At 63.7% G+C, this 20,402-nt stretch overlaps 2 protein-coding genes across 9 annotated transcripts; one reads left to right on the plus strand and one right to left on the minus strand.

Moving 5' to 3' along the window:
• Positions 1-584: 584 nt before the first annotated feature.
• Positions 585-6,681, minus strand: KLHL17 (kelch like family member 17). 6 transcript variants are annotated; one of them, XM_073798122.1, is made up of 13 exons: positions 6,379-6,677; positions 5,267-5,526; positions 5,058-5,179; positions 4,676-4,897; positions 4,081-4,197; positions 3,687-3,993; positions 3,269-3,413; positions 3,017-3,184; positions 2,517-2,605; positions 2,361-2,434; positions 1,980-2,161; positions 1,534-1,641; positions 585-720 (listed from the first exon to the last, which is right to left on the minus strand). In XM_073798122.1, exons 1-13 carry the CDS (start codon positions 6,480-6,482, stop codon positions 585-587), a joined length of 2,034 nt encoding a protein of 677 aa, XP_073654223.1. In that variant the 5' UTR covers positions 6,483-6,677. The 6 variants fall into 6 exon arrangements, with proteins under 6 accessions (XP_073654223.1, XP_033702298.1, XP_033702325.1 ...); XM_033846407.2 differs by lacking the exon at positions 585-720 and having other exon boundaries at positions 754-1,641; positions 3,687-3,900; positions 6,379-6,675; XM_033846434.2 differs by lacking the exons at positions 585-720; positions 1,980-2,161 and having other exon boundaries at positions 1,536-1,641; positions 2,517-2,669; positions 6,379-6,681.
• Positions 6,682-7,993: 1,312 nt separating this feature from the next.
• On the plus strand, positions 7,994-20,377 carry NOC2L (NOC2 like nucleolar associated transcriptional repressor). 3 transcript variants are annotated; one of them, XM_033846380.2, is made up of 19 exons: positions 7,994-8,110; positions 8,254-8,406; positions 9,614-9,788; positions 9,877-9,993; positions 10,587-10,707; positions 10,794-10,884; positions 12,599-12,677; positions 12,788-12,898; positions 13,262-13,375; positions 14,076-14,264; positions 14,439-14,578; positions 15,399-15,510; positions 16,297-16,410; positions 16,662-16,763; positions 17,931-18,074; positions 18,180-18,293; positions 19,046-19,199; positions 19,398-19,454; positions 19,751-20,377. In XM_033846380.2, exons 1-19 carry the CDS (start codon positions 8,085-8,087, stop codon positions 19,861-19,863), a joined length of 2,226 nt encoding a protein of 741 aa, XP_033702271.1. In that variant the 5' UTR covers positions 7,994-8,084; the 3' UTR covers positions 19,864-20,377. The 3 variants fall into 3 exon arrangements, with proteins under 3 accessions (XP_033702271.1, XP_033702276.1, XP_033702284.1); XM_033846385.2 differs by having other exon boundaries at positions 10,590-10,707; XM_033846393.2 differs by lacking the exon at positions 19,398-19,454.
• The last annotated feature ends 25 nt before the right edge of the window (positions 20,378-20,402 follow it).

Consider the following 20,402-nt stretch of genomic DNA (forward strand, 5'->3'; position numbering starts at 1 on the left):
CTCCTGGGGCGGGGCTCTGGGGCAGCCTGCCCTGTACCCAAGGGCCGGGGAGGCGGAGCCTTTCTGGGAGGGACCTGGCCCCCACCTGAGGCTGAGCTGAGCCTTTCAGTTCCCTGCCCGGGGTCCTCCACACACGCCAGCCAGCGGGGGGCAGGGAAGGCTCCCCTCCTCTCACCGCCCAGTGAAGAGTCCCCAGTCTGTACAGGAGGGGGCCCACAGGCCAGACTGTGATTGCATCAGACTGGGGGTGCCTAGAGCTGGAGCTCCGTGAGCCCAGGCGTCCCCTTCCAGACCTCCCCACCGTGTGAGCACACATCCTGTTTCCAGCGAAATGCCTGTTGCTGAGTCACCAGTGACTGCAGGGGGCTGTGTGCTGACTCTCAGCTGCTGAAGCAGGAATTTGCAACTGGGTCAGGGGAAGCCAGGACCCTCCCGCAGCCTCCTCTCTTGCCTCAGTCCAATCCTCACCCCAGATCAAGGTCAGGGTCCCCAAGGCTTAACCAGAATCCAGGAGGGAGGTCATGACCCTCCCAGGTGCGCCTGGGACAGCCACGGTGAGGGGGAATGCCACGCATAGCCAGGAGTTAACGCACCGCACCGGCCACCACAGCCCTGCCCCTGGATGTGATGGTGCGGCCTCCAAGCCCCCAGGTGCCAACACAGCATCTCGGCCCAGCCGCATAGCCACCCCAGGCCCTCCTGGTCACCCCAGGCGGGACCCTGGAAGACAGAGATGGACACTCAGCCACAGGCCCGCAGAGCCCAGGAAATGTGTTTATTGTTCAAGGGGCTCATATTGCTGTATGCGGCCTGCGGTGCACGTGTGCCCAGCTCAGTGCAGGATCCAGAAATGACACCACAGCCACGGGAAGGAAGCCCGATTCGTGCCCGCCCCCGCCGGGAGTGTGCCTGGCTGGGCGAGGCAAGGAGGTGTGCACAGCTCAGGCTGGGGGTCTGCACCTGCTCAGAAAGTCCCCCCCCATAAGTGCTCTGCATCACCCCTCGGTCCCTCCAGGTCTAGAGAGTCCAAGTTGGCCCCTTACCCACGGGCAACGCCAGTGTCCACCCTGTCGCTCCCCAGTGCCCCTAGCACGGTGGGAGGACACCCAGGAGGGCAGCTTGGTCCCAGAGACAGGACACTTTAAAAGTAAACGGAGAGACTGGCAGCTGCAGCCTGCTCACCACCAGTCAATAAATAAACGAGTGAATAAATAAACGGCACACACAAACAAACACCGAGGAAGGAACACAGAAAGCCGCGGCCTAGACGCGCGGAGACTGGACAGACGGCCCCGGACGTTCCTGGTGGGGGCCGAGCCCCGCCTCACGCGCAGGGGAGGCAGGCGCTGGGCCCAGGGGGCTTAAGGCACGTGGGAGGCCGCGGGCGGGTCTCTGCGCAGCCGCACCACGGGTCAGAGGCTGGTGGACGACACGGACAGCGTGGGCGAAGAGGGCGGCGGGAAGTTGAGCAGCTCGAGCACTGCCACGCCCACGCTGCTGCGCCGCGTGAACATGCAGGACGCGGCCACCCACTTGTTGGTCCTCGGGTTGTACTTCTCAATGGAGTTGAGGCTGGAACTGCCATCGTTGCCCCCTACGGCGTACAGCCAGCCATCCATGGACACCAGGTCGTGTGTGCTCCTGCCGGCAGGGCGGACAGGGAGAGGTAAGGGGCGAGGCTGGGGGTGAGGAGGGCGCAGGGCCGGGTCTGGGGCGGTAGACACCTGAGGAGCCTCAGGGGGCGGGGCCTTGGGAGGTATCATGGGGGCGGGACGGATGGGAGGGGGAAATGAGCCGGTGAGGCGGGGCCTTGGCATGATGGGGGCGGAGCCTTGGAGCAGTGGGGGCGGGGCCCTGGAGGGAGAGACCTGGGAAGGAGGTGGGGGCACACGCCGCGCAGGGGTGAGAGCCTGGGACACATCTGTCGGGGTCGGGGGTGCAGACCGCTGTGGTGGTGACAGGTGTGGGGGCCAGCACACCTTCGGATGTTCATGGGCGCCACACTCTCCCAGGCACCCGCCTTGGGGCTGTATCTCTCCACAGAGTTGAGGCAGCTGGTGCCGTCATTGCCACCAGCCACGTAGAGGGCCCCCTCCAGCACCGCCACACCCGCGGAGCTGCGCCGGCTCAGCATGGAGGCCACGGGCGTCCAGGAGCTCACCTGCGGTGGAGGGACGGGCTGGGGGCAGACCCACTACCAGCCTCCCTCCGTCTCCACGTGCAGGACTCTAGTCCAGGGTGGGATGTCTGTGGGACAGGGTGGACGTAAAGGGATGACCCTCCGGGGGATGGGGGTGGCCAGAGAGTGATGGCCCGAAGTAGCTCTGGGGAGGGGAATGTGTGATTGGGGTGTTTCGCACCTGGGGCTCATACTTCTCCACGGTGGCCAGGTGTGACGAGCTGTCATAACCGCCCACGGCATACAGGTTCCCATCTGCAGAGAGTCAACACACCCATGGTGCACCTGCTGTGTGCGGGGGTCCCTGGGGTGGGAGCTATGCAAAGCAGTCACCCACCGAGCATGGCCACGCGCACATATCGCCTCCGGGTGCTCATGGCGGCGATCGACGTCCATGTTCCCGTCAGGGGGTCGTAGCGCTCGGCACTGTAGACACCAGGACGGCTGCTGACCTTGAGCAGTGGCAGAAAGGCAGTCCCGGCCCCACGACCTGCCCTCCCCCGAGGAATGACTAAAATTCTGTGCTAGGCAGTCACGGAGGCTGACCCCAGAGTCCCACTGGAGCAGGAAGCAGGGCCTGCTGGGTGGACACAGGCCACAGGCTACCTGGATAATGCTGGGCGAGTGTCCACCTGGGCCCAGCCCCTGGCCTGGTGGGAAGGATGCCAGAGAGGAAAGAAGGGGCCACTGGGCTAGCCAGGTCACAGGGGACCCTGGTGACCTGACTCAGGCAGGGTCCCCCTTGGTTCCCCTCAGGCAGGACCTCTGCGGTCCTGGTGCAGCCACACCTGCTAAGCCAACCCTGAAAGGCCACCCGGCCCTGACCCCAGCCACTACCTGTTGAGGCAAGAGGCCCCATCGTAGCCACCGGCTGCATACAGGAGCCCGTGCAGGGCAGCCACACCCAGGCAGCTGCGCCTTGTGCCCATGGACACCTCAGGCTGCCAGGTGTTGGTCACGGGGTCGTAGGACTCTACGGTGGCCAGGTCTGAAGTCCCATCGTAGCTAGGGGAGGGGTTCGCTGCCGGTCAGGGTTGGCCCAGTGGGCACATGCCAAGCCCCTGACCCGAGCCCAGCCCCCGCTCTTACCCGCCCACGGCATACAGCCGGTTCCCGACTGCCGCCACGCCCACCCGGGCCCGGCGCGCGGACATCGAGGCCACCACATGCCAGCGGTCAGCGCGTGTGTCGTACGCTTCACAGTCGCCGTGGATGGCGAACAGGCTCCCGCCACCTAGGCAGGGGGAGGTGATGGGGCAGGACGAGGGGCCAGGGGCACAGCGGGCTAGGGGGCTCTAGCACAGCCCGAGGCTGAGGGCCTGGAGGCTCCGAGGGCAAGTGGGGCCAGTGACTGGTGAGCAGGTCACACCGCGGTGGATGCAAGAGCAGGTGTGGGGTGAGCGCAGGGTGGCCTCGGCACGGGGTGGGGGGGCTTGTGCTGGGCTTGTGGGTAGGGACACAGGGCGTAGGGCAGGGATGGGGGACCGGACGGGACGGGTGGGCGTACCCACAGCGAAGAGCACAGGGCCAGCGCCCTCACAGCGCCGGGGCCGGGTGCGGCTGCTGCCCAGGACGCCCCTCTGCTCGGGCAGCAGGTGGAACTTGAGGGCCTCAATGAGTAGGTCCTTGCAGTCTGGGTGGTGCCGCACCAGGCTCTCGGCGTCCACGTGGCCCAGCAGGAAGTCCCGGCTCAGCAGGGGCAGGCGTACACACTTCATCAGCTGGGGTGTGGTAGCACGCCTGCTATGGTCGGGCCTGCTCATGTGTCCTGGACCCTCCTCAAGACACATGCCTGCATCACCCCTGTGGGAACTCTGGACACAGAAGGGCCCAGGCACGCCTGATCCTCAGTCACTGCATCCCCTCCCACGCACCGCAGGCCCCCCAGCGCCTGGCCTCACCCGAGGAACGTGCTGCCTCCGGGTATCCACGTCGTGCTTGACCCAACTCAGGACGGCACGGTAGACGTCCTCCTCTGAAGGCACGTTCAGGCTGTCGCTAGAAACCAGTTCCAGCACCTGGGGGTGGGGACCCTCAGACCTGAGATCTGGGGAGGGGCTTGGGGACCCATGGAGCCCTGAAGGTGCCTGGGAGGGAGAGTCCAAGGGGGCCCAGTGTTCCTATGAGGAAGACCCAAGCAGGGTCAGGAGTCACAGACCCAGTTCCCAGGGGCCTAGCTCCAGAGCAGTCCTGGGAGTACGGAACCAGGCACGGGAGACTGTGGGCAGGTGTGTAATCAGAAGAGGAGAGTGTCAGGTATCAATGGTGATAGCTTGTGTGGGGTTAGAAAATGGGGGTGGGGGGTTCCCAGGGGGATGGGTGGCGGGGTTGGAACGTCAGTCAGAGACTGGAGATAAAGACTAAGGGGCAAAAGACCAGGTCTTATGGGCCCAGATGATGGGGGCCGGGGGGCCAAGGCTGGTACTGGAGTCTGGCAATTGGGTCAGGGTTGGGGTCCGAGTCAAGGTCCAGGCTGTGCTCCAGCTGCCACGTTACCTGCTTCAGCGGCAACAGCATGAACTCCTCAGTCTTGGCCACGTCCACGAAGTGCTGCAGCACGTACCTGTGTGCCGCCTTGAGCAGGTCACTGCACGAGTGTGTGTCGGCGAAGCCCCGGATGCCCAGACAGTTGGAGGGGTCGAGCTGACTCAGCAGGAACTTGCAGCAGGCATCACGGACCCCATTCAGCTGCAGAAGGCTGGCGGCCGGGAGCAGAGTCTATGGGGCAAGGTGGGAGAGAGGGCCAGGGGAGCAGGGACAGAGAAATGGACGTGAGGACTGAAGGGGTGGCAGCAGTACAGGGGATGCTGGGGGCGTGGGGAGAGCAGAGGCACAAGCACGATAGCGGTACAGGACATGAGAGGTGAGGCAACCTCACCTGCACGTTGCCTTCCCCCACCACGATCTCGGCCGTGTACGCAAACTGCACCAGCTGGTCCAAGGCCTGAGGGTCAATATCGTGCAGCGTCACATGCGTCTGACGGCTCTCACTCATCTCATCTGTGGGGACAGCAGGTCAGGCTGGTCCCCACCTTGGAAGAGCTGCAGAGTCCCCCAAGTGCCCGGACCCGATGGGGCAGTACTTGCTTGTGAACATGGCGTGGAAGTAGGGGCTGCAGGAGGCCAGCACCACCTTGTGTGCCCGGATCTCCTTAGCAGCCACGTGCAAGACGATGTCACACAGGAGGCCGCGCTGCCGCATGCGGCTCATGGCCACGAAGGCATCGTGGTAGTGCCGCTTGGAGTTGTGGGATACGGTGTGGCCCTCGCGGCTCAGCAGCTGCACTGCACCCTCCATGGGGCCCGTGGGCCGGGCCTGCCGGGGCCGGGCACGCTCTGCCTCGGGGCTGTAGGTGGGCAGTGCCTGGTCACGGTGTGCTCTGCAGGGAGCTGCTCACCCACCCCTGAGACCCTGGGCAGGGCCTGGGCACCCAGGAGGCCACCCGCCCCCAGCAGCCCGAATCAGGTTTCCATCAAGGACCCACTCCCCTCGGGACCTCCCCTGCTCTCCAGGCGCTACCGCACTCTGCTCCCTCGCATCCAGGGAGCCCAACTAGACTCTGCTCCAACCTGCTACCAGAGTGAGGTCGGATCCCACGGCAGACCCCGGTCCGTCATTGAACCTGTACATCTTCCTCTGCCGCGACCCCTGCTCAAATCAAGCACCACACTTCCCTCCGCCCGGGGGCCTCCGTGAAGAACCCGGCTCTCTAGACCCTCCTCGCGACTAGGCTCTCTGTCCATCGCTGGCAACCCTTCCCGTGCCCCCATCAGAGTCCGGTGTTCTCGGCACGGGCAGGGCATGAGGGAAGTGCACGAGGTGAAACCGGTCCGTACTGACCGGTGGCTCTGAAGCAGACCCCTACACCGATCAGCAAGTGTGACCTCTCTTGACCGCCAACCCCCCATCATTCAGACAGGCCGCCCGAGTCTTTGAACGGCGCAGCCGGCATTCAAGGGCGGTGGGAGGGGACAGAGCCTCCGGGAGCAGACTCCTCGGGACGCCCTGCCCCGCGCCGAATGTATGCGCGGGTAACGCAGGGGACCTGGACCCTCCGCGGTAGGGCCGAGCCTGCGGGGCACGAGGTCGCCCCCTCCCGGCAGCCTGCCAGGGTCGGCGCGCCCCTCCCTCCCTCCCTCCTTCCCCCCTCCTCCTCGGCCCTGGCCAGTCACGGTCCCCAGGCCCCCGGCCCACTCACGCTGCCGGCTGCGGCGGCGGCGGCGGCGCCTCGGGCGCGGGCCCCGGGCTGCCGTGCTCTGGACTTTGCGTCCTGCCGGCCGGGCGCTCGCTGCGCGGCTGCATGGGTTCGGCCGCCGGCCCGCCGCCGATCCGCGGAGGACGCTCGGACAAGCGGACGCCGAACGGCTGGAGGGCTGCTCGGCGGTGGCGGCAGGCTCTGCGTTCCTCGCTCCCGCCGCTTGCCCGCAGCCGCTGTTTCTCGGCGCCGCCCGCTCCGCCTCCCGCGCTCCCCCGAGGTTTCGGGGGCGCCGCGTAGCGCGCGAATCCTCCCAATGTTTCGGCGCTCCGCCCGCCTCCTCCTCCAGGAAGCCCCCCGGGCCCCGCCCGCCGCCTATCCCCAAGAAACCTCCTGGACCTTCCGCCCGCCTCAACTCGTTCAAGAAGCACCCCTCTCCCCTTTCGGGGCCCCGCATCTCCTGGGGGGCCGAATGGCCCCACGTGATGCCCCTGGGACCTGAGCCAGCCGGGGGCCGCGTCTGCCCTCCTCTCTCCAACCCCACGCAGGCCACTTTGCCGTCTGGCCTTGATCTGGACGCTGGCTGCAGAGCGGGAGAGGGGGTGGGGTGCACGCCCTGGGCGCTGTGGGGTCCCCTGTCTTGGGATCTGGCTGTCCAGGCCCGCGGACCTCCGCCATTAGGACGAGTGGGGGGAGGGGAGGGCATAGGTTGGCTTCCCCACCTCCTTCCTTCCCCAAGGCAACCTTCCAGCCTCCGGGCCTTTGCACCTGCAGGCTGTTCCACAGATAGGGCAGAGCAAAAGTGGCTGTCCCCGCCGGGGCCGGCCTGGGTACTTAGGCAGATGTGTTCGTAGCTGAATTCCCAGTAGAGGACTCGCTGGACTGAAATATCAGCCATCCTCTTTCAGGGAGATTTGGCCAACCTGGTTTCAGTAACAGTGCTCGGGTCTGTCCGCTGTCTCACCCCTCTGGCTCCCCCAGCGCGGGTGCTATGGGGCTGTCCAGTGAAGTGGAAACGGCTCTCATCGTTCTGATCCTCATCAGAGTGTCATTTATCAATTCCCAAACAGCTCATCTATAGCATCACCATTTCTATTTTCGTCTGTTTTTTCTACTAAAGATTGTTGGCTTTTTATTATTGATTTCTAAGAGCTCTTTGTATAGAAGTCCTCTCTGACACATGTTTCCCCCCATGCATTTTTTCCGTGGTCAATGCATTGACATCCTCACAGGCACGTGTTCACGGAACCCATGGAGGGGGCGGGGGGGGGGTGTGCTGTGGGCTGGGCTGGGCGACGGTGACCCGGCCCGGCCCTCCCCCAGGTCGGTGTCGTTACTAGTGCCTTTTTTGGTAAACGTCACAGATTTGTGAGCGGAATGGCGGGATTCCGCCCTACGCAGTCCTGCCGGGTGCTGGAGCTCCGCAGTCTGTCCCGCAGCGGAAACGAGCGGGAGCCGTGACTGAACCAGGCCTGCGCAGGGAGCTTTCATCCCGCGTTCCACCCTGGGAGGCCGAGCGCCTCCCGCCCAAAAAGAGATCCGAACGCGCCCTCCCGCCTGGATGCCGCCGCAGCCAAGGTTGGAGAACCTTAAAGCCACCTGGCGGGGCGCGGCGGGGCGGGGCCAGGGGCGGGGTTGCCTGCAGGAAGTGCGCCTGGCGCAAGGCCTGCTGGGGCCGGAAGTGGGGCGCACGCTACGGGCCTGCAGTTATGGCGGCGGCGTGGACCCGCAAGCGGTGAGTTGAGGCTCCGATCAGGCCTCCCGGCGGTCGCTTGCACCCAGAGAGGCTTCTCTTGCACCTCTCTGTGTTCCTGGGGCGGCCGGGCTGGGGCACATCGGGCTGGCGGGGAGTCATGACTCCAACGGCATGGCCCGCAGGCGCCTGGCGGAGCTGACGGTGGACGAGTTCCTGGCCTCGGGCTTTGATTCCGAGTCCGACTCGGAGCCCGAAGGAGCCCCAGAGGCGGAGACGCGGGCGGCGCGCGGAGCGACCCGGAGCCCGGACGGGCCAGGTGGGAGTCCCTTGGCCAGGTGAGTGGAGCGTCTTCTACGGGCCGTGTGTAAGCAGAACCCACTTAACCGTCCTGGCCCGCCCCACCGGAAGGGTGCTGACCACTCCTGGGGCCTCAGGACTGAGGCCTAGGGACCTCTGATCTCTCCCCCAGACCTTTCGATTTGTTTATTCTTCCGTCCGGTATTTACGGAGTGACTGCTCTGTGCCAAGTCATCCCGGTGTTGGGAAACGCTGGAGAATAGTATTCATTTTTGGTCCAGGAGAGCTTACTCGGCCTTGGATAAACTACAGCGTGTAGGGCGGTGGAAGAAATAAGTGCTGCAGACAGGAAGGAAAAGCAGAAGGAGCTGGAGGAATAGGGAGCATAGGTGGGAGCTTCTGCGGCAGCGTTAGGTGGAGTGGATAAGGCCGTTTTATGAAACCTGAGGGAGTAAATTGCAGCAGTAGGGGAAGAATGTCTGGGTGTTTTAGGCATTAGGAACAGCAAAGGTCTTGAGTTGGGAGTGAGCCTTACGCAGAGTTCAGCATGGCTGTGGCAGGAATGCGAGGAGAGTAGTAGGAGGTGAAGCTGGAGAGACGGTGATGGGGCTGGATCTCGTAGACCGTTTATATGGCGTCTTAGTACAGTTAGAAATTATCCTAGGGTTTTGAGTAGTGAAGTAACGTCGCGTGACATGTAACAGGATGGGTCCCTCCGGTTGCTGTGCTGAGAGCAGGTTGTAAGGGGCTGGAGTGGACAAGTGAATTGAGAGATGATGCTGGTTTGAGAGGAGTCGTGAGACTTTTGGAAGTATTGATGATGAGATCTCGTGGCAGAGTGCGCGCTGGGTGTGAGAGACAGAGAGGGTTTACCTTTCACGTGAGTACCTGGAAAGGGGGAGTTAGCGACAGCTGAGGTAGAGCAGCGTGTGGGCAGAGTAAGTTCTGCCCAAGCTGCAAGTTGAACTGCCCAAGCTGCAAGTTCAGCGTTGTTTTGAAACACGCCTTGGGTTTGAAACACGTGTGCAGAGGCTGCCGGACGTGTGAGTCCGGAGTTTGGGGGAGAGAGAGATCTGCTGAAAACTTGCTCTCTGGAAAGCTCCCTGCCTTGGTTGTTAGCAGCTGCTGTGGAGGGAGCAGACGAAGCCTCATAGGTTCTCTGAGGAGGACAGGAAGGCTGATCCCCCCTCCCCCCTTGGCCTTGGCTGTGCCAGCCGGTCAGACTTGATGACCCCACCTTCTCAGCCGGCGTAAGGGCCGTGCGTCTGAGCACAAGGACCAGCTCTCTCGACTGAAGGACAAAGACCCTGAGTTCTACGAGTTCCTGCAGGAGAATGACCAGAGCCTGCTGAACTTTAGTGATTCGGACAGCTCTGAGGGCGAGGAGGAGCAGCTCCACTCCCTGCCCGACGCGCTAGAGGTGAGAGCCTGTGCACAGCTGGGTGGGGGCGGGGGCGTGTTTGTGGCCTCTGCATCTGGTCCAGTGGGGCCCTCTGTGTCTGGTGCAGGAGGCGAGCGAGGAGGAAGATGAGGAGGACGGGGCCCCCAGAGGGCCTATGGGGAGGAGGAGGGGCTCTGCCTCTGTGACGCTCGCCACGGTTGAGAGATGGACGCAGGCGGCGAAGGTGAGAAGTGGCCTGGGGTGGGCCGCTGACCCCGCCCCAGCTCCCGTCCCCCTGCTTTCTTTCACTTACCTGGGGCAGTGCAGGTGGGAGGAGCCCCCTCTGATCCCGTTCAGCACGAGAGAGAATCTCGCAGTTTTCTCTGCATGCTAGGAGGGCTCAGGACTGCATTCTCTCCTTCAGTCAGAGACTAGGGCCTCTGCCTTCTCCTTTCCTCTTTTTTTCTCCAGGGCTCTCTGAAGTCCACTGTGGGCAGGACATAGTCTCTGTGCCTTTGCTCGCTGGTGGAGCCAGGGCCCTTCTGAGGGCCTTGCAGTGGTTTCTGCGGGGAAAAGAAAGGCCGGAAAGGGAGGACTCCAGATACCACTTGGAGCTAGCCATTGTTTAGATTCAGGCTCCTCCGCCCCTCCCTCATGGCCCTTCCAGGAGGATGCTGGACTCTTTCTGTTCCTTGCACATGGCTCCGTAACGCTGCTCCCACCTCTGCTCTTGGTCTGAGGATGTGGCCGAGGATGCCTTCCTCTCATAGAGCAGATTCCTGGAGCCCCAGCTAGCTGAGTGCTCCTCCAACATTCTGGGTCCTTCTGCCCTTTTAGCAGCACCTCACTCCAAAGCTATTCCACGAAGTTGTGCAGGCGTTTCGAGCAGCCGTGGCCACCGCCCAAGGAGAACAGGAAGGCACTGAGACCAGCAAGTTCCAGGTCACGGACAGTGCTGGTGAGCTGGGGTGAGGGGACCAGGGATACAGTCTCTGTGTTCCATTTTCTGTCCTGAGAGTGGCATCTCTGGTTCCCTCGTTGCAGTGTTCAACGCTCTGGTCACTTTCTGCATCAGAGATCTCTTTGGCTGTCTCCAGGAGCTGCTCTTTAGAAAAGCCCCGAAGGACAGTAGCAGGTAAGAGGGAGGAGGATGGCATGGGGCGGCATGGTCGGGCCCTGCACTGGGGAAGGCAGGGGCTCTGGGACCTAGGGGCCCATTCTAGGCCTAGCTGGCACAGAGGGATGTGGAGGACAGAGCCAGGCTCTTTGTGGGGCTCTTGGGAGAGGCTGGACACTCAGGGCCCTATGGGGGTAGCCCTGTCCTTCCTCCTTCCTGCCCAGAATTCCTCAAGGGCCACAGAGTGTGTGCTGGGCTTTGCTCCCCTGGCTTTCCTGGTCAGGATTCTCTCTTTTCTCTTTGGACAAGTCAAGTCTTGTCCGCTCTCCTTGCTCTTTGGCTGGTGCGAGTGTGTGTGTCTAGGCAGGGGCCCCATCCATGCTGGCTCGAGGACCTTGACTTCCGTGTGAGAGGTCAGTTGAGCGAAGGCCCTGGAAGGTTTCCAGAGGGGGCGGAGCAGCAGCCCGCATTTGGCAGCTTGCGGGCTCCACTGGGGCTCCCAGGAGCTTGCGGCCACGTGACCCGGAGGCAGGAAAGGCTTGGAGGGTCACACTCACCCCGACACTGCTCAGAGGGAGAAGGAAGCTCCAGGGAGAGGTCCGTCGGGACCACCTGGCGGGGGAGGAGGAAGAGGCCGGGACTCGGGGCTGGGAGTACCTGGGCCTGGGGGCATGGTCGGGGCTGGACTGATGCGGCCGCGTAGGGGTGGCTGCCTGAGGGGGCAGGGCAGCTGGCTGCTGGCGAGAGTGGAGGGCCACAGGCAGTGAGTGAGTGGGCAGCAAAGAGGCAGCGCTCAGTGGTGCTGGCGTTGGCTGGGTGCGCGCTTCCGTGGGGGCCGCTGCAGTGGGGAGAGCGGTCACCATGGAGGACAGCGGGCTTGGGAGGAAGCGGCAGCGCGGCCTGGGTCGTGGCTCCAGGTGCCCAGCAGCCGGCCTCAGCCCATGGGGAGGCTAACAGGGGCCCCTGTCCTTGGTTCTTTTGCACACGTTAGCAGAGTTAACAGACACTTAACGTGCTGAGTTCTGCAAGTGTTGAGAGGCGATGCCTTTGAGAAACCTCCTAGGCACCAGTCACTGCTGCTGAAATTAAGGTGTAAATGACTTGGTCTCTGTAAAGCGTATGTGGCCCGGGGAGTTCCCCGGTGGTCCAGTGGTTAGGATTCGGTGCTTTCACTGCCGTGGCCCGGATTCAGTCCCTGGTCGGGGAACTGAGATCCCATAAGCCGCAAGGCTAACAACAACGACAAAACTGTACGTGGCCCGAAGGAAGACAGCTTGTTGTGCTGGTTGGCGATGCCTGGGTCAGACCTGGGACTGCGGAGTGTGGGTGCCTGAGAGGTGTGGGGAGCTGGAGGCCAGGGGTCTGTCTGGGGGCTCTGGGGGAAGTGGCTGGCCCTGGGCTCAGACAGGAAGGATGGTCAGCCCTCTGGTCGGGTGGGGTGGCCTGTGGGGGGCTTGGGGCTTGGTGGTACTCCTCCTTAGGTGTAGCTGTGGGCCATCCTTGAGAGAGTCCTGGTGTGTCTCTCGCGTCTATCCAGCTGGAAAGGTCCCTGAACTCATGGGAAAGATGGGGGGCGGGGTGTCTCACCACAGGGCCCATGTGCCCTTGCGTCCTGGACACTGTGTGTGTCCTGGATGGGACGTGGCTTGGGGCACACCCCTGCCTCCTGGTGGCCTCCTGGTGCCCTCCTTGTGGCCTCGTGTCTGAGCTGGAGGGCGCGGTCTCCCTGCAGGGTGCGGCAGCCATCCAGCAGCCCGCTGTGGGGGAAGCTCCGGCTAGACATCAAGGCTTACCTGAGCTCCGTCACACAGGTGCAGTCCTGGGGGGCGGGGCCTGCCGGGTCACATGGGGGCCTGGCCGCATCCACCGGTCCAATCCTTCCTCGTATCCCGGGCCTCGCTGACCTCTCCTGCTTCCCCAGCTGGTGGCCTGTGTGGCAGAGACGACAGTAGCGGCGGCCGTCCTCCAGCACGTCAGCAGCTCCGTGCCCTACTACCTGACCTTCCCCAAGCAGTGCCGCATGCTGCTCAAGGTGTGTTGGCCTCAGGGCAGCCCAGCTGCCGGCTGGAGTGCAGGGGGCATCTGTGCCACCCCATGGGGTTCTGTTTTTGGGGCACACTCGAGGCAGCACAGCCCAGTCACGCGAGGACGGGCTCCCCTGGGGGGCGGGGGGCAGCTTTCTGGCACCCACGTGCATACATGCGCTGGACAGCAGAGGTCAGTTTTCACCATACGGCCTTCAGGAGGGGTGACGTGCTTTGGTTTCGCTCCTCCCCGATTGAGCCCTAACTCGGGGAGTTCCCCGGGGAGGGTGCTGTGGGAAGGACTGTCTCTGGCCGGGCTCGGGGTGGGGGGTGGGGGGCCCGGGGCAGGCGGTGACAACTCGCCTCCACAGAGGATGGTGGTCCTGTGGGGCACGGGTGAGGAGACGCTGCGTGTGCTGGCCTTCCTGGTGCTCGTCAAGGTCTGCCGGCACAAGAAGGACGTCTTCCTGAGCCCCGTCCTCAAGGTAGCGGTGCCCCCGGCTCTTCCGTTAGGGTCCGGGTTGAAAGTCTTGATCTGAGGGCTGGGCAGGCTGCCTTTGTGGTCGGTGTTCCTCGCGGGTGCTGTGACCCTGGGCAGACCCAGGTCCTCGTCATGGCTTTCTCCAAGAGAAGTGGGGGACGGGATGGCGTGGGGACAGGAGCCGTTGGTCCCCCTGGGGCTCCACGTGGAGTGGCCTGCACAGCTCTCCCCTCAGTGGACGAGGACATCAGACGTGGAGAAGGACGGGGACCCTGCTGCCTGGCTCTAAGCCTGGGGTGGCCTGCCCTGCACAGAATCCTCTAGAAGCGCCCTGCATCAGCCTGGCGGGCAGCTGGGGCTTCTCTGCCTCCTTCCCTTCTGGTCCGTCCACGGCCCTTGCCCTTCCGCACGGTTATTCATGCTGCAGCTCCCTCCTTCCTGGGTGTCTAGGCCTCCCCGTAAGACCCTTCCCCTCGGCACTGCAGACTCTGCCCGGGGCCGGTGGGCTGAGCAGCAGTGGGGCCTCGAGAAGCAGGGCCGTGCGGCGGGGGGGGGGTCTGCGGCACACGTGGCTGGGCCGTGGTTCCTGCTGAGGCGAGCTCTGAGGGAAAGGCCCGGGTGTCTGCAGGGGGCTTGGAGCTGGGTGGTGGGGGCATGCGGCCCTGGGAGCTCAGAGGTGGCTCTGACTAAGGTGTTTCCGGCAGCAAATGTACATCACGTACGTGAGGAACTGCAGGTTCACCTCCCCCAGCACCCTGCCCCTCGTCAACTTCATGCAGCGGACTCTGACAGAGCTGCTGGCCCTGGATGCAGGCGTCGCCTATCAGCACGCATTCCTCTACATCCGCCAGCTCGCCATCCACCTGCGCAATGCCATGACCACGCGCAAGAAGGTGGGTGGGGGCGGGGCCCGACCCACTGCGGGGGTGGGGGCCTGGCCTCCTGCGAGAGGCAGCTCAGCCACTTGGCGGCAGGCGCCAGGGCCCTTGCTGGCGGGGGCTGTGGCATAGGTGCAGGGGACCCCTTCACCTGGGCAGGGCTGACCGGGGGGACTGCGCTCTGCCCAGGAGACGCGCCAGTCCGTGTACAGCTGGCAGTTCGTCCACTGCCTCCACCTGTGGGGCCGCGCCCTCAGCACCATCTGCCCCAGTGAAGCTCTGCAGCCGTTGATCTACCCCCTGTCCCAGGTTGTCATCGGTTGCATCAAGTGAGTCGCGGCTGGGGGGTTGCCCCGAGGGCCGAAGGAGGTGGGGCCAGGGCTACACAGGGAGAAGGTTACAGGAGGCTGTCCTGGAGGTCAGGGTAGGGTCAGGGTTGTTCACAGAGGGTCTGGCCAGTGCCCCTGGCAGCTGGGGCCTCCAGGTGTGGTGTCTGTGACTTGGCAGCACCTGAGGAAGGTCTGGGCTGAGGCTGTCCGTGGCCTTGTCCCCGGTATCCCAGAATCGTCAGCTGGGCCTCTTGGTTGCCTGTGACCTGGTACCTTAGTCCAGGATGCCGCACACACGTGCATTCTGGGGACGCGGGGTAGAGGGGACTGTGTGCAGTTTGAAGGCATTTGGGGTTATCTGCCTGGACGTCTTGGACAGAGCAGGTTTGGAGTGACGAGGCACGGCTGGGCTTGGTTTGCCTATGAATATCGTGCTGGTCTGCGGCGGCAGACACGGGCGGAGCCACATGTGGCCAGCAGAGGGCATCCTTGTTCTCCTGAAGGGAGAAGAAAGAACAGTTTTGCTGTCTCACGTGTTAAAATGAAATTGAGTTGCTAGCCAGGTGGGGTGGGGTGCCCGCCCCGGTAACTGAGCAAGGAGGCAGGTCCTTAGAACTGCGACTTCGGTGGGGGCCTTCTGTCCTGCTTTTATCTGTCTGAGGCTGGTGTGGCTGCTGACCCTGCCGGGGAGGAGCCCCTCCTGAGGTTGGAGCCCAGTGGGTGGGGAGAGTTCAGAGGCAGCGGGGCCAGGCAGGTGAGGCTGGTTTGGGGGTGTCTGAGTCTGGGGTCTCTGCTCACTCCCGCCTTCCCACATCCCCAGGCTGGTCCCCACGGCCCGCTTCTACCCGCTGCGCATGCACTGCGTGCGCACCCTGACACTGCTCTCGGAGAGCACAGGCACCTTCATCCCGGTGCTGCCCTTCATCCTTGAGGTGAGCAGGTGCTCGAGGTGGGGCGGAGGGTGCGGGAGGGAAGACGCCTCCTGCCGCATGTGGCCCGACGACTCCTCAACTCGGTGCAGCTCTCCTGAGTGCTGGCTCTTTGCCCATAGCACACGGGTTGTGAGGGTGTTAACTGTGTGCGGTGCCTGCCCGATAGGCAAGAGTGGCACCGCAGGTGAGTACAGCTGCTCTGCTGGGCTGGCCCGAGGGCGCTGATTTTAAGGCACAGACTTGGGTCGATCTGGGTGTTTCCCCAAGATTAGAGTGAGCGGCGGAGCTGGGCTGAAAGCCCCGTCTGATTCCAAAGCTGTGTTCCCTTTGCTGCCTCTGTGCGTGTGTATCCGTGTGTATACGTGTGCACGTAGCTTAGGTAGGGAGAGGCTTCAGTCCAAAGGCTAGAGGTCCACTAGGGCCGGGACCAGGCTGTGGGGATGCGATCGTGGGTGAGGAAATTGCAGTGATGGTGACCCTGTGCAGGAGGGACCCTTCTTTGTCTCCAGACACTGGTTCTCATGTTTTTCTGGCCCGGTTTCAGGAGGGGGACAGCAGCAGTGTGTAAGGGTGTGGCCTGGTCCTGCCCCATTGACCAGGGCCCTGCTCTAGGGCAGAGGGACTCCCTTGGGGACCAGAGATCTGGAGCTGTGCGGGGAGGGGCTGGTGTCTGTGAGGCCGGGGGGCTGGCACTGTGTCTGGCCACTTGTCCTTGGTCTCAAGATGGGTGTCCAGAGACCCAGGGTACTGGGGTGGGCAGGCTAGGCTGACGGGTCCTTGGGGCAGATTTTCCAGCAGGTCGACTTCAACAGGAGGCCGGGGCGCATGAGCTCCAGGCCCATCAACTTTGCTGTGATCCTGAAGCTGTCCAAGGTCAACCTGCAGGAGAAGGCGTACCGGGTGAGCCCAGCCTCCAAAGGGGTCCGGGAACGCCCTGGGCGGGGTCACGGCAGGATGTCACGGGGCACCGAGGTCAGCGTGCGGGGTGACTGGAGGTAGACGAGTGTGGATGGGAGAAGGCCCGCTACCCTCCAGGCTTGAACCTTGTGGGCCTCCCGGGGCTGGGTAGCCTGATGAGCCTGAGCCCGAGTGTGGCTCCGAGGTCTGAGCTCCCCTCTGCCCTGACGCTGTCCGCTCCCTCGCTGCCTCAGGATGGCCTGGTGGAGCAGCTGTACGACCTCAGCCTGGAGTACCTGCACGGTCAGGCCCACAGCATTGCATTCCCCGAGCTGGCGCTGCCCGCTGTCTTGCAGGTGTGTGCCCGCTGCCCCCCGCCCGAGTCCCTCCGTGGGCCCAACCCCTCAGCAGACCAGACCGCCTCCTGACGGGCTGGCGCCCCTCGCGTGGGGCCAGAGCAGGGCAGCCCTGTCACAGCCGCACAGGGCCAGTGGCAGGGCCTGGTCAGCTTGGGGTCTCTGTGCTGGCATCACCTGGCAGCTGGGTCCCCGGGGCCGTGGTGTTGGGGTACATGCCTGGGAGCCTGAGGAGGGCGCTGGCCCGGGTGCGTCAGGAGGACCCCAGGACCTGTCAGCCCCGCTCTAGCGTGCTACAGCCCAGGGCCTGGACCAGCCGTGAGGGCTCCTGGGGGTGTTGGGGCTCAGCAGGCTGCACCGGCCCCCGGCTCTGGGTCGGGCTGGTCTCACTGCATGCTTTCCCAGGTGCTCCTGGGCCGGGTGAGGAGGTAGGAGACGTTAGGGGGTCACAGGAAGCCCTGGCCGCCCACCTCAGCTTTTCTTCAGGTGACATTCGGGGTGGGATGGGGGGGGGGGGTCTTTCCTCTCAGAAGCCCCTTGGAGATCCGTTTACTTTCAGCCTAGGTTTCTCATTTCAGGGAGGCCTGTGCCCGTCTGGCCCTGGTAGTGAGTGGGGCAGGGTTGCTCAGACATAGGTGTGTGTGCGTCGTCCTCTCTCTGAGTCTTGGGGATCATGGTCTAGAAGAGGGTCAACAAACGTTTTTGGTAAAAAGTCAGATGGTAGATATTTTAGGTTTTGCAATCACGGGGTTTCTCAATCCTCTCAACTTGCCCGCAGAAGTGCAAAAAAATTCACAGAAATGCAGGAACGAATGAGTGTGCCGTGTGCCAGCACGACTTTACTTAGACAGGCAGCAGGCGGGACGTGGCCTGGAGGGTGGATCCATCCTGCCCCTGCCCACCCCTCTGCCTGGCCCACGGGGTTGGTGGTCATCCTCCCGTCAGCCCTTCGACCCCCACAGGTCCCTAAGGGCTGGGCCATAGAGTCACCCAGCCCCCCCGCCCCCCCACACACTTGCACTGGGGCTCCCCCCAACCTCAGGTGTGTCCCCCAGGGCTCTGAGACACACGAACCCATGACCCGCCCCCGCCTGCCTGTGGTCACCGCTTGCAGGGTGCAGAGTAGCCTTGTGCCTGGGGCTAGGCTGAGCCCCCCTTCTTCTGCAGCTGAAATCCTTCCTCCGGGAGTGCAAGGTGGCCAACTACTGCCGTCAGGTGCGCCAGCTGCTCGAGAAGGTGCAGGAGAACGCAGAACACATCCGCAGGCTCCGCCAGAGGGTCTCCTTCGGCGTGTCCGACCAGCGTGCAGTGGTCAGCTGGGGGCTGGTGCCGGGGCCCGGGGGCCACTGGTCAGTGTGTGGCTGAGGTCTGGGGCTTTGCCCGGGGTGGGACATGACCCTGGATCTCCCTGCACAGGATGCCTGGGAGAAGCGAACCCGGGAGGAGGGGACCCCGCTCACGAAGTACTACAGCCAGTGGCGGAAGCTGAGGGACCGTGAGATCCAGCTGGAGATCAGTGGCAAAGAGCGGGTATGGTGGTGGTGGGTTGTTGGGGATGTGGGCACGGCTGGGAGGATGTCAGCAGCGGTCGGTGGCTGCTGCCCCCAGCCACCCTAGCTGCACCGTGTGCTGGCGCTGCCGATGCTCTGATGAGGCGGATGGCGGGCAGAACCGGGGAGAGTCTGGGGGCTTCTCCCATGACCCTCAGGTGGAGAGGCCCCAGGGCTGTGGCTTTTGGAGGAGTGAGTGCTGGGCTGACCTTGTCACCTAGGCCAGCCTGTGGACACCAGAAGGGCCAGCAGGGAGGTACAGGAAGAGCTCTAGCTCTGTCTTTGGGTCTGGGCCTGATCGGTGGGTACGTGACGCTGTGACCTGAGGGGACAGCTTCGTGCCAAGCGGCCTGACTGTCTGCATCCCTGTCCTGGTGTCAGCATGGGCAGGCCATCTGTTCCGGGAGTGATGGCTGAAAATTAGGGAAGGAGCATGGTTGGAGCTTGCAGCTTTGATGTCACTTAGCGGCCTCCTCACTGGCCTGGTAGGGCGGCTGTCCAGGGAGCCTACCCAGTGATGCCGACCAAGTGTCCCAAAAGTGGCCAAGCGGGGTCCTTGCATGGGGGTGGGGGCTGGAGGCTAGAGGAGGGCCTCACGGGGTAGGAGGGTGCAGGACTGGGTCTGGAATGTGAGTCGGGCTTGGGCTTGGGCTGTGGTTTGGGCTGTGGCCAGTGGGCAGGCAGCCCTGAGAGCCCACCCTCACCTGCAGCTCTGGGTCCCTGTCCTTCCAGCTGGAAGATTTGAACTTCCCAGAGGTAAAGCGCCGCAAGGTGGCGGACAGGAAGAGTGAGGACAGAGCAGAATTCAAGGACCTCTTTGATCTGGACGTCGCTGAGGACGTCGACGCCGAGGACGCCGACGCCGCCCCCGACTTCCCAGAGAGAGGTGGGGCCCCCAGGCCTTGTGTCACCCCCTCCCACCACCACCTTTCAGGGCAGTTCTGGGTCCTCTCCCACTTGAACAGAGGAGACCTAAGGGAAAGTGGGGTCCAGGGCTGTGCCCCGGCCCCCGTCCTGCCTTAGCTGCCCCTCTGTGCGTTTGCTGGTGGGTCCACCCCCATGGGCTCTTGTGCTTGGTCCCCAGGGACGCCTGGGTCCCCAAGAGCTTGGCAGAGGGTGGAGGAAGTCAGCGGCTCAGAGGGTAAGTGGTTCCTGAGAGCGTGGGGTGCCGTGGTTTTTGAGCCCATCTGTCTGGGGACCGAGACTGTCATGGGGGATCCGGTGGGTGGGCAGGGCCATCGGCTCTAAGCTGGGCCCACGCCCTCCCCCCCTCCCCCACACACTGGGCCAGCTGCTCCATCCCCGCTGGCTCTGGCCCCCAGCAACAGCAGCAGCGATAAATTAATTAGTGCTGTGATTAATTAGTGATGAGTAACCTCCCAGGCTGGCTTCTTCCTGATAAAGCAGAATTTATGTAGCTGTGCGCTCTCCCTGCAGATGGAAACCCAGACACAGAGGCGGGGCCGGACCCCCAGGAGCCGTGGCGGCTGGCCCAGGGGCCGGAGGATGAGCTGCAGGATCTAGAGCTCTCCGAGGACGAGGACGACTGAGGGCTGCCCGCCTGGAGCCTTGTGGGGGGCTGCTGCATGGCGTTCCCAACCTCACTAGGCAGCCAGGTGTGCTGCTTCCCGGCTGCGGCGAGCCGAGGCCCTGGGGTCTCCGCCCACGCAGGGCGTAGACGGTGGATAGGGCTTTATTTTTACAACATAAGAGACCGGAAAGGACCAAGTGCTGTTCCAAGTCTTGGAGTGGCGGCCATAAACCACCGTGGGGCTGGCCTCCTGCCGCAGCTTATGGTGGCGGGTGAGACGCGCCTACCCCGCGAAGGTGCCGACCTGGAGTGGGGCTCTGCCCGGCGTTGGCACACGGCCAACGCTGCAGGGCCTGGGGTGCGCCTGCGCCTTCTCCATCTCTGCTTTGTCCGCAGCCACCCAGCGTGCAGCACCCCCGCCCCATGCCTGGGTTCAGTCCCCACGCGGTCTGCACCAGGCCCTGCAGGCACCCGCAGAGAGTCTTTGGAAACTCATTCTTTTCCTCTTAAATCATGTGTTTTCGTTTTAAAAATTGTGTTTTTGCATCCAAAACCGAA

Source organism: Tursiops truncatus, chromosome 1 (genome assembly GCF_011762595.2).
Source record: "Tursiops truncatus isolate mTurTru1 chromosome 1, mTurTru1.mat.Y, whole genome shotgun sequence".
Lineage (NCBI taxonomy): Eukaryota > Metazoa > Chordata > Mammalia > Artiodactyla > Delphinidae > Tursiops > Tursiops truncatus.